At 40.5% G+C, this 12,479-nt stretch overlaps 1 protein-coding gene across 2 annotated transcripts in view; it reads right to left on the bottom strand.

The window, feature by feature from the left end:
• LOC110502460 (apoptosis-stimulating of p53 protein 2) overlaps positions 1–9,357 on the bottom strand; it is a 54,168-nt gene extending 44,811 nt beyond the window's left edge. For both annotated transcript variants that reach the window (XM_021580484.2, XM_021580486.2), the window contains exon 1: positions 8,850–9,357. In XM_021580484.2, the coding sequence (XP_021436159.2) occupies positions 8,850–8,876 (27 nt within the window). In that variant the 5' untranslated portion in view covers positions 8,877–9,357. The remainder of the gene's footprint in view (positions 1–8,849) is intronic.
• Between the last annotated feature and the right edge of the window lie 3,122 nt (positions 9,358–12,479).

Here is a 12,479-nt window from a genome sequence, read left to right as displayed (position 1 = left end):
GAAACACGAGTAAATGAGGGAGACAAAGTATATTGAAAGCAGGTGCTTCCACACAGTTGTGGTTCCTGAGTTAATTCAGCAAATAACATCCCATCATGCTTAGGGTCATGTATAGAAATGCCCAGTTACCCATTTTTTTGGCTACCATGGCTAGGATAGATCTGTGACTTTCAAAGAGGGGTCTTAGGGTCGCCTAGTGGTTAGAGCGTTGGACTAGTAACCGGAAGGTTGCAAGTTCAAATCCCTGAGCTGACAAGGTACAAATCTGAACAGGCAGTAAACCCGCTGTTCCTTGGCCGTCATTGAAAATAAGAATTTGTTCTTAACTGACTTCCCTAGTTAAATAAAGGTTAAAAAAGGACCATAGGGGGTTTAAAGGGTGTGTGTGTCTCAATCACCAGATCAACCAAATTGAACAGTTACGGGAGATTCTGGAGCAGCGCCTGAGACAGCACTTTCCACCACCATCAACAAAACACCAAATTATGGAATTTCTCATGGGAGAATTGTGTCACATCCCTCCAATAGAGTTCCAGACACAATAATTTATGCCAAGGTACATTGAAGTTGTTCTGGCAGCTCGTGGTGGCCCAATGCCCTATTATGTCAAGTTGATAGCATTTCCTTTATTTTGGCAGTTACCTGTAAATTCCATTTATTTTCTCAATATCCTGATGAAACAATTTTCTATCACGCACATTCTCTCAGGTCAACATGATCTATAATAATGTTGAAGTTAATAGAAACGCTAGAGCAGAACGGGAGAGTGGAAGTGCAGTAGAAAATTGCACTAAACTGTGGAGAGTGGTGCTGAGACACTACCCCAGAGCTCATTAAAATATGAATTAATGCCACAGCCGGAGAAATAAGCACAGGTCAATAAAAACCTAATGAGTCGATTAAGAAATAACAAAACAGGATAACAGCTGTTTAACAAAGCAGAGCAAAACATATAGACACTTTCCCCCAAGCGAGAGTGCAGCAGCTACAGCATCACCGTAGATCTCCAGTAACACACAGGCCAAGGGTACCACGTGGCCTGAATGGAGAGAAGACACGTCAGGGACAAACACCTGCACAGGTCAGCAATCAGGAGCAATGACTAAGATACAATAGTTATACACTATCAAAAACATAGCCTAGTATATCAGCCCTGAAAGTGAAGGTTTAGTTTCAGTATCACAACCAAAAAAAGGGGGGATGGAACCAGATGCTGTGCTGCATTACCCGCTTGAGGAATATGGGTGCATTCTAATAATGTCCTAAAAGAGTGTGCCCGCTGCCAGTCAAATTATAGATAGCAGGTGCACACAATATCCTGTTGTGACTAGACAGGCATGGGTCTGTCTGATGAAAGCCGCTGGTAGCAGAACAACATCAAACCCTGTCTGTCTGTAATTCGTTTTATGAAAGCACTTCTGAGAGCAGGAGAGCAGCCACAGCCGATGACACTACCGTACCCTCTCAACACACACACACACACACACACACACACACCTTGTAGAGTCATGATGACCTAGCCCAATGGGATTGAGGTATTGACTGCCCTGATCTGAGATCAGACTGGTCTACTCCCAATCCTAATGTTAACCATTAAGGCAGATTGCTGGGGGAACGGCTTATCAGGCCTTTCCAGTGGTTTAGGCATGCTTTCAGATCTCCATAATGAACACGCTACCTACGACACATGTGGTGCTGCAAAAGAAATATGATTTGTCTAGGCTACAATGTCCCGCAAAATAAGGGTCAATACTACTGTATGGGGGGGGGGGTATCAAAACTGTCCCCTTAGCAGTTTCCATTAGCAGATCCCCAGGACTAAACACGAGGCACAGTAAGAGCTATAGACTTCAATGTCAAATTAACTAAAGGCCTGCTTAGAGAGCAAACATCAATACCACCGTGTGCACCTAGTCAGAGTTACCTACAACATGCTGCCAGGTCCCACACGCACATATGCAAGCACACACAGTCTCTGTCCATTACATATATTCTGGGGTGATAAAGCGATCCAGCTAGGTCTTGTTGAGCAAGCCCCCTCTAAGGAAGTCAATAGACCGCATCAAGACAGGCTGCATCGCTCGGTGTGTGCATCTGTTTTTCCGTCCTCTCTGCAGAACTCTGGGCCTGAAGACTTGGCTCTGCTCCAGCTGGGCAGTCCTTCAAAAACGAATTGCAAAATAATCTATACATTATTCCTTTTCATCTACTCATGGCAGAATACTCTTTACATTATTCCTTTTCATCTACGCATGGCAGAATACTCTGTGCATTAATCCTGTTCATCTACCTCCACTAAAGGGGAAGACAGAGGAGAGAAAGTCATTGGTGAGAGCGGTAGCTAACAACTTGTGCTGTAGTCTGCAGTAGGCTACGTCACTCCCTACTTATATTCAGCATAACCTCCAGTCTCTGTCTGCACTGCACCATGTTTCCCTCCAAACTCCTCCTTTCATGGTCTCTCCATTCTGCATATTATATTGTGATGCGAGGCAACTATGAGCCTTCTACAAGAGAAAAGAGAAATCAGAGAAATCAGAATGAGCCAACGAACAAGAATCTTATTCTTCCCTATCCTAGACAAACTGTTTTTTTATTTATTTAACTAGGCAAATGAGTTGAAGGGACAAGTTAACCTCAACGGGATCGGTTGAGCTAACGTGCACTAATGTAATTAGCATGACATTGTAAGTAACAGAAACATTTCATGGACATGTCTTATATGGGCAGAAAGCTTAAATTCTTGTTAATCTAACTGCACTGTCCAATATACAGTAGCTAGTACAGTGAAAAATGACCATGCTATTGTTTGAGGAGAGTGCACAACAACAACACATGTATCATGGCAACTGTTTTGATACATTCACCTCTGAAGGTAAATAATGTATTTACATACAGTAATCTTGCTCTGATTTGTCATCCTGAGGGTCCCAGAGATAAAATGTAGTATAGTTTTGATTGATAAAATCAATTTTTATATTCAAATATAAGAACTGGGTTCTACGGTTTGAATCCCTGCTGTCTCCACACCCACCACGCCCGGGCCATCTAGATGTGTGAAAGTTAGTGTATAAAGCTAATGATCCATCATGTATGACATTCCTGGTAGTGTGTAAACTTACATCTTGTATTACCATATCATTTTTGTATGTTCTCTATAGTTATGTACTTGAAAGCGTATCAACTGACTAATTCAGCACCAATTCTGCACAAATATGGTCCAGTATTGCAACGGATCACTGGATCAATCTGAAACATTGCGCAGTGGCCAAAATCTAAATTGCGCCTAAACTACAATATTATAGTAAGGCCTTTTTCTTGCATTTCAAAGATGGAGGAAAAAAACACTTTATTTCTTTGTATTATGTTTTACCAGATCTAATGTGTGATATTCTCCTACATTAAAACTTCACATTTCCACAAACTTCAAAGTGCTTCCTTTAAAATGGTATCAAGAATATGCATATCCTTGCTTCAAGTCCTGAGCTACAGGCAGTTAGCAAATTCTGTAATTTTAGGCGAAAATTGAAGAAAAAAAAGGGTCAGATCCTTAAGAGGTTTTAACCGCTTTATTAAACCGAATTTGGAATGAGCAGGATAAAGTATAACGAGATCATTGGCACAGGTGAGTGAGTGTGGGACCCAAATTCCTCTGACCAACCCTGGCTGTTGTATAGGTCCATCATCTTTTCTACATACTTTATATCTGTTTCAGTCTTTTACGTTTACACTGAAAGTGTCTTTCTGTCCCAAAATGTCTAGGGACACTCAAAGAGCGGCTATGTTCTCTGGAAAATAGTACTAGACGTGGAAAGTGTGTTCCACAACGCATGACCTTCCATGGCATTGCATTCTTTTCTAGAGAACACAGAGCCCTGAGTTGATTATCCCTTTGATACCATCGCTATAAATGAACATATTTGCCGTTAGAAATGTATTCATTTGCCAGTATAAAAGGTGACAACATCCACTGAAGTAGCTAATATGTTTACTAGCTAGAGTAGTTGCCTTGGTAACCATACAAAACAGACTTGCTAGTTCAGCTAACAAACCATCATCCTACCTCGCTAATATGAAGATCGAAATAACATATAAGCACTTCAAAACCATACAATTATACCGTGCATTAAATGGAAATAATACACGCTGTAGAATGCCATTCAAGCCAATCAGAAACTAGTATTCATAAATGCCATGTTATATGTCAGCCTTTAAAAAAAAAAAAAATGGGTCACGACGCAAAGTGGGTCGCAAACCTGTTAATGGTGGATCGCAACGTGTTACAATAAATGTATAAATATTTCATTAATTACTGGAATTGATTTTGGCCAAGTGCAACTGCACTCTGTTCCAGTGCGCTCTCTGCTTAGCAGCAGTGTCTCTGCTCAGTTTGGCAGCTGCGGGAGTGGGTGGAACATGCCGGTGTGCTTCGGTTTACCACAACTTTTTTCTGTAATTTTTTTTAGCAGCAGATGATGCGCTGTCAGCCACTGGCTTGTCATTCCCACTCGCCATCATGCAATGGACTCAAGTTAGCCACAAGTTCTGACTGAGCTCAATTGTCATGAAACTCAAATACAGCGATGTGTTTCTCTTGGTTAATACACACTTTGAGAAATAACGAGGAGCGCCCACAATGTTTTGTACAGGGAAGTGCTTAGTAATGAGTCTCTCAAAACGAACAGATTAAAATGACAGGTCCTGACCAAACATCCACAACATGACGGTAAACCCAGAGTTCTTTCAGAACAGGGCAGAATTCAGGAAACAGTGCTTCGACAGTGGAAAAGTAAATCAGCTGGCAAGGCATTTTTGTCATTTTATAACAGGTGACGGACGATAAGCAGAAGGGAGTACTATTTCTCATAGTAGTCGATGCGACTTTATCTTTCGAACAATCCCCTTGTACACAACTAATAGCTAGCTACCTAACTTTATCCAAAGCAAGCTATCTAGCTACTGCTAGTGTTCACTAAGTAACAGTACAGATGAAGATGGGAAAAAAACTGTTGCTGTTAAAATACAAGTAATAATTTTTATTCTGAACTGGAATACACTGATTGAGCAAGATGAGGCAAACACGCACAGTTATGGGTTGCTCATCTACAGCAGGAAGCAGTCTCCTGCCTAGCTGAGAAAGCAGTAGATGTTCTGATCCAGTTTGGCACCAGAAACCTATAAGAGTCAAGGTTCTCAACTCTGGCATAGTTAAGAAACAGACTCCATGCTGAGCATGACCTCAGAATTGCACTGTCAAAACCTGAGCCCAGAATATACCTGCTTGTTGAAAACTTCAACCAGCCACACATACCTCTCATTAGGACTGTGAGTGTGTTTTCTGGTCTACATCTGATTGATGTGATCAATCAGTTAGGAATTGTAATTATTTATTGCATTTTAACAGCAACAGTTCCAACCTAGACAGATAAGTAAGAGTGTTTCTAAGGGGGAAAAATAAACATGAATAGCTATTTATGGATATTTCATTTAATTGTTATTAGTCTGTTGCATTGTTAATGGGCATAAGGGCAATGAAATGTACCAATATGTACATATAGTTGCATGTTTTCGAAAACTTGGGTCCCAGGAAAACACAGAATTTCTAATTTGGGTCTCAGGCTTAAAGTTAATGAATATATTTATAAAACTGTGGTTGGAGCACAGTATACTGATTGGTTGAAAGCAGTGGTATATCAGACCGTATACCATGGATATGACAAAACATGTATTTTTACTCTTCTAATTACATTGGTAACCAGTTAATAATAGCAATAAGGCACCTCGGGGCTTGTGGTATATGGTGAATATACCACGGCTAAGGGCTGCTTCCAGGCAGAACAGCCCTTAGCCGTGGTATATTGGCCACAACACACCCCCTCGGGCCTTATTGCTTAAATATTTTACACTGTCTGGACTAAGACAATACAAATACATACAGCAAAGTAGAGCAGGGCTGCCCACATCATTACCTAATTTTCCCGCCCTTATATCACCACAAGCCTAGTTTGATGTGGTTGTTGTTTTGGTTGATTAAGACAATATGTTTAAGTCAACATTGAACACTTCCTTGCTGTTTAGGAACAAATGTGTATAGGTTTAAGAACTCATTGTAACAGTATACATTTTTTAATAATTCAACATGAGATTTGGCCAATAAAGAAAGTTAGGCTAACCAGAGTATTACCTCTGTACCCTCAAACTGTAACATGGCACTAACCTCCCTAAAATAAACCTGCAGAAAAACAAGCTTTGATTACAAAACGGTGTACACAGCTCAATACCAAATGTGTTAATCACTGCTAGCTGTGAGAGAAGGTAAATCAGAGTAAAACTATTGTGTGCAACTAGCCTACACCCACAATGGGCCAACAAATGGAGAGCATCTCTTTTCATAGACCGACAAGACACACATAATCACCTATTCCATACTATCATAAAGAGTCACTGCCCATTGTCTTAAGAAAACAGTTACCCCCTTTATCACCCTCCCCCACTCAAGCCAGCCACAATGCTGCTACATTCTAACTCCCACAGAGAACTGTACAAGCACAGACCATACCTCATGTTCTGTGGCTATATTGTGATAGGGATTATGCTGATCGTACTAATAGCACAGAGTAGATGCTAACACACCAAAAAGATGTGCACATACGGACACACCCCAGTGGGCCCAAGGTCTCCTATGCCTATAAAGAGCTACATGGTATGGTAAGAATAAGGATATATATATTGATCTCCATGTGAATGGAGGTTGGTGATAAATGGCTGGGTGTGAATAGTGGCGCTAGGTCATATCTAGCAGACGGGAGTCATCCTGAGAGTACTCTGTCACTGCTGCCTGACAACATGAATCATTCACTCACTCATCCAGTTACTGGAATGAGGGGGAGAGATGCACACACTGCAGGATACCTGTCTGTATAGTAAGTAATACTCAATTTCAATAAAAGTGATGAAAGATGGAGCTCAGCACTGCAGCAAAAGGAATGGATCTCTCATGTTGGCAGGGGTCCACATTACCAACTGGTATGTGTGGGAATGATCACTTCATCCCACTCCTGTCAGCAGCTTTTTATTCCGTACCCACTCGCTTTTTGTCCAACTCCCACCCGCGCCCGAACCCAACCACAGTCCTGCAATGTTATTTTAGGTGTATGTGACACAGCTCACTTGCCAACCATGGTCCCAGCAATTTTGCACCCTAAAGGCAAAATCAAAATGTGCCAACAGTAGTTTAGGTTAAATTAGGTTAAATTACCAGAGATTCTCACATGGCCCAATATATTAGGCTATCGGTATTACTGGGCTATATCAGCCAATAGGCTAGATGCAGTTTGAAGAGAGCAGAGTTTGAGAGAGAACGGACACTTGCACTTTCTCTTGAGATAGGCTATTTGCAAAACTTGTCTTTTAGTAGTGGGACGATTTTCAGATAGGGATCAATATTTATTTCTAGGCAATGTAGTTCACTATTGCCTAATCATTTGTTTAGTTAATTTCCTTTGAAAAGATAACTGCCACCTGATTCTACACCCATGCATAGACAAAGGCAGCCTACTCTTTCATCATATAGCCAGAGGAGAGGCAAAGCAAGAGGGTTCACTCTGTCCACTTTAAGCAGATAATTATTAAGCAAGCAGTTTTTGTATGGGGGGGGGGGGGGGGGGGCTGTTGTAATTTGAAGTTGTCTTTGCATATTCAGAAAGGTAGCATAACATCTCACTCTCCAAGGAACACAGACAGATGACGTCAACACCCCTCACCGAATATACAAAAGTATTCAAATGACAGGATGTATCTAACAATTCCAAGCTAGGAGTAGGCGTGAGTTTGACAGCCCGCCGTTCGCTCTGTGGTCAACAAATTCCATTCTTAGGGCGGAAACACAAGCATCTCGTCAGTATCTCTGATATAGCCGCACTCTAGGAGCTCCGATGCAATAATTGAATAACCAATGTTTCGACAGACTTCATCAGGCTATAATGGCTACTGAACTTGACGCAGCCAATTCTGAGTCTTTGAATAAAGGAACAGAGCAGCTTTTAAAACAATAGGTAGAAAAAAATTGTTTCATCCCAAAGTTCTGTCTGACCGCCCGTAGCATGTAAAAAAAGACCGCGCGGAAATGATCTGTTGGGACCTGCAATTAAATGTCGGGAATGCAGCCCTCTACTACAGAGTTGGTTGGTGACTTGTTCAAGGAAAAACAATAACTGCCACGTTCAAAATTATGTATCTGTGTCAAAACTATCCGATTAAATGAGCTTTTGAACAAAGATCGATGAGAAATGCTCAATCTCCTATGGACAAATGTAGACACTTGGGTGATTGATTATGCATTAGGCTTCTCTGCAAGTCCTTAGTGCTGTGGATGGGTTTTTCCAAGGTAAACAATAATAATAGCTTCCTAGTGAATAAATAATTAAAAGGCTTCCCACCATAAAACTTTTAGCCTAGCAGGCTCTACAAAAACATCAAGACTTGCCGTTTTTAAAAGAACGAACACTATCTGAAAATCTGTTAAATGTCTATACTTTGTCATGAATTAGGCAGCCTACCATTCATTTGAATCAACCCAACAGAAAGTCACACACAATACATACATACATACATAGAAAACGGTTTAAATTGTAATGTATAACGTGTAATGCAACCGGAGTGTTTCTTTATATCTGAAAACACATTGGTGGAGATCACAACAATGTAACCAACAGTATGGGTAGGCCCCATGTGTCAATTTAATGCCCGACGAGAACGCTACAATGTTGAGTTAGATATCTCTACCATAGAAGCAAATAGGCGAGTATAGTGACAACTTTTTTCAAGCAATTTAAGGCAGAAATTCTCACCGGCATCATTTTAGCCTCGTACCGCATTTAACCAGTTAAATAATTCCTTGTATCGTAGTATCTAGGAGAGCTGGTGGCGTTGTAGCTCAATGTATTTTTATTCCTGATCCTGTCCCGTAGCCTGTCCGATATAATCGTGTAGATGAGTTCTCTTCTTGTTGTTCAATTGTAAAAAAGGCCAAAGATAATACAATGTATTTCGTTGTCTAATTGCCTAATCAGTCTCCTCTCTTCCTATGCCGTGGACCTGTTGTAACAAAATGCAAGGCCTTCTGGAAAATAAAGTTTTTAGTGGCGATTGTATTGCTTAGAAGTTGGTAGTCGTGGACGGAAACGCATTGCGTTCGAATCTCAAATTATTGCCTGACCATTACCCAAACCGATCAAATAACACGGATATGTGCGATTATTTTTTATATATATATATTTTGCAATAGTTTTCCGAGGCCGTAGGTGCCTATCCAGCCCTGAAACACCGCTGACAGCGTACTAGTTCGGTGGAGTGCTAGCAGCCTATCCCAGAGTGACGTAGCAGGAGGAAACTCATCCCATTGGAATTTAAGCCCCGCCTCGTTTCGGACAATGATGGAGTTCGATTAAGCTGAACCGGGTGCAAGCAATGAGGAAGCACACTGCACCAAATTCCCTAGTTTCAGACGAATTATCCTTAAACCTCCGTAGACTCTAGCACCTTCCATGCCAGTCGGAATAACGGAAGTGTTATCTCTGAACACTCAAATTGGTTTCTCCATCGACTGTAGGATAAGGGGAACATGGTGCTTAAAATCAAAGCAAATCAAAATATGATTGGTCACATACACGTGTTTAACAGATGTTAGTGCGGGTGTAGCGAAATGCTTGCGCTTCAAGCTCCGACAGTGCAGTAATACCTAACAAGTAATAGTTAACAAATTACACTATATATACCCAATACACACAAATCTAAGTAGGAATGAATTAAGACTATATACATACATGGATGAGCGATGTCAGAGCAGTAAAGGACTAAGATACAGTAGAATAGCATAGAATACAGTATATACAAATTATGAGAAATGCAAGATATGTAAACATTATTAAGTGACTAAGATACCATAGAAGTATAGAATACAGTATACATATGAGGTGAGTAATGCCAGATATGTAAACATTATTAAGTGACTAAGATACCATAGAAGTATAGAATACAGTATACATATGAGGTGAGTAATGCCAGATATGTAAACATTATTAAGTGACTAAGATACCATAGAAGTATAGAATACAGTATACATATGAGATGAGTAATGCCAGATATGTAAACATTATTAAGTGACTAAGATACCATAGAAGTATAGAATACAGTATACATATGAGGTGAGTAATGCCAGATATGTAAACATTATTAAGTGACTAAGATACCATAGAAGTATAGAATACAGTATACATATGAGGTGAGTAATGCCAGATATGTAAACATTATTAAGTGTTCCATTCCTTAATAAAGTGGCCAGTGATTTCTAGTCTATGCCTATATGCAGCAGCCTCTAATGTGCTAGTGATGGCTGAACCTCTTAAGGATTGGACCCCTTTTTTCAAATTTCCCCTAAAATGACATACCCAAATCTAACTGCCTGTAGCTCAGGCCCTGAAGCAAGGATATGCATTATCTTGGTAACATTTGAAAGGAAACAATTTGAAGTCAGTAGTTGTCTCTGATTGAGAATCATACTTAGGTAGCCTGGGTTTCACTGTGTGTTTGTGGGTGATTGTTCCTGTCTCTGTGTTTTGCACCAGACAGGGCTGTTTTTGGTTTTCCACGTTTATTGTTTTGTAGTGTTTATCTTTGTTTATTAAACATGAATCAATATAATCACGCTGCGTTTTGGTCCGCCTCTACTTCACCACAGGAAAACCCTTACAGAGAGTGGAAAAACTGTGTCAGCTTGTATATTTAGCAATGAATTCACTGATAGGAACATCGCTGAAAGACGTCCAATGGGTCTATCAAACAAGGACAACCATATCTACACGCACAAAAACGTATAGTGTGATCTGTTTAACATAGAGCCTTCGCAAAATACCACAAAGCATGATTTTTCTCTCTCCAGATGTCGCCCCTCACCTGACTCTCAATTAATGCTTGTGTTATTTGCTGATTTTATTTTTGTTTCCCCCTGTTAAATATTTAGCTATCCTTCTGATCATGCATGCTGTTTTAATATAATTTTTTTTACATAGATTAGTACTTGTTACATTATGAATGCTTAGCAGGACAGGAAAATGGTCCAATTCACGCACTTATCAACAGAACATTCCTGGTCATCACTACTGCCTCTGATCTGGCTGACTCACTAATCATACATGCTTCGTTTGTAAATGATGCCTGAATGTTGGAGTGTGCCTCTGGCTATCCATTAAAAAAATATTTATTTTATATATACAGTGCCTTGCGAAAGTATTCGGACCCCTTGAACTTTGCGACCTTTTGCCACATTTCAGGCTTCAAACATAAAGATATAAAACTGTATTTTTTTGTGAAGAATCAACAACAAGTGGGACACAATCATGAAGTGGAACGACATTTATTGGATATTTCAAACTTTTTTAACAAATCAAAAACTGACAAATTGGGCGTGCAAAATTATTCAGCCCCCTTAAGTTAATACTTTGTAGCGCCACCTTTTGCTGCGATTACAGCTGTAAGTCGCTTGGGGTATGTCTCTATCAGTTTTGCACATCGAGAGACTGACATTTTTTCCCATTCCTCCTTGCAAAACAGCTCGAGCTCAGTGAGGTTGGATGGAGAGCATTTGTGAACAGCAGTTTTCAGTTCTTTCCACAGATTCTCGATTGGATTCAGGTCTGGACTTTGACTTGGCCATTCTAACACCTGGATATGTTTATTTTTGAACCATTCCATTGTAGATTTTGCTTTATGTTTTGGATCATTGTCTTGTTGGAAGACAAATCTCCGTCCCAGTCTCAGGTCTTTTGCAGACTCCATCAGGTTTTCTTCCAGAATGGTCCTGTATTTGGCTCCATCCATCTTCCCATCAATTTTAACCATCTTCCCTGTCCCTGCTGAAGAAAAGCAGGCCCAAACCATGATGCTGCCACCACCATGTTTGACAGTGGGGATGGTGTGTTCAGCTGTTTTGCTTTTACGCCAAACATAACGTTTTACATTGTTGCCAAAAGTTACATTTTGGTTTCATCTGACCAGAGCACCTTCTTCCACATGTTTGGTGTGTCTCCCAGGTGGCTTGTGGCAAACTTTAAACAACACTTTTTATGGATATCTTTAAGAAATGTCTTTCTTCTTGCCACTCTTCCATAAAGGCCAGATTTGTGCAATATACGACTGATTGTTGTCCTATGGACAGAGTCTCCCACCTCAGCTGTAGATCTCTGCAGTTCATCCAGAGTGATCATGGGCCTCTTGGCTGCATCTCTGATCAGTCTTCTCCTTGTATGAGCTGAAAGTTTAGAGGGACGGCCAGGTCTTGGTAGATTTGCAGTGGTCTGATACTCCTTCCATTTCAATATTATCGCTTGCACAGTGCTCCTTGGGATGTTTAAAGCTTGGGAAATCTTTTTGTATCCAAATCCGGCTTTAAACGTCTTCACAACAGTATCTCGGACCTGCCT

This window comes from Oncorhynchus mykiss, chromosome 23 (assembly GCF_013265735.2).
Source record: "Oncorhynchus mykiss isolate Arlee chromosome 23, USDA_OmykA_1.1, whole genome shotgun sequence".
In the NCBI taxonomy this organism is placed as follows: Eukaryota; Metazoa; Chordata; class Actinopteri; order Salmoniformes; family Salmonidae; genus Oncorhynchus; species Oncorhynchus mykiss.
The sequence above is the reverse complement of the archived record's forward strand: the minus strand, read 5'-3'. Positions and strand labels throughout refer to the sequence as shown.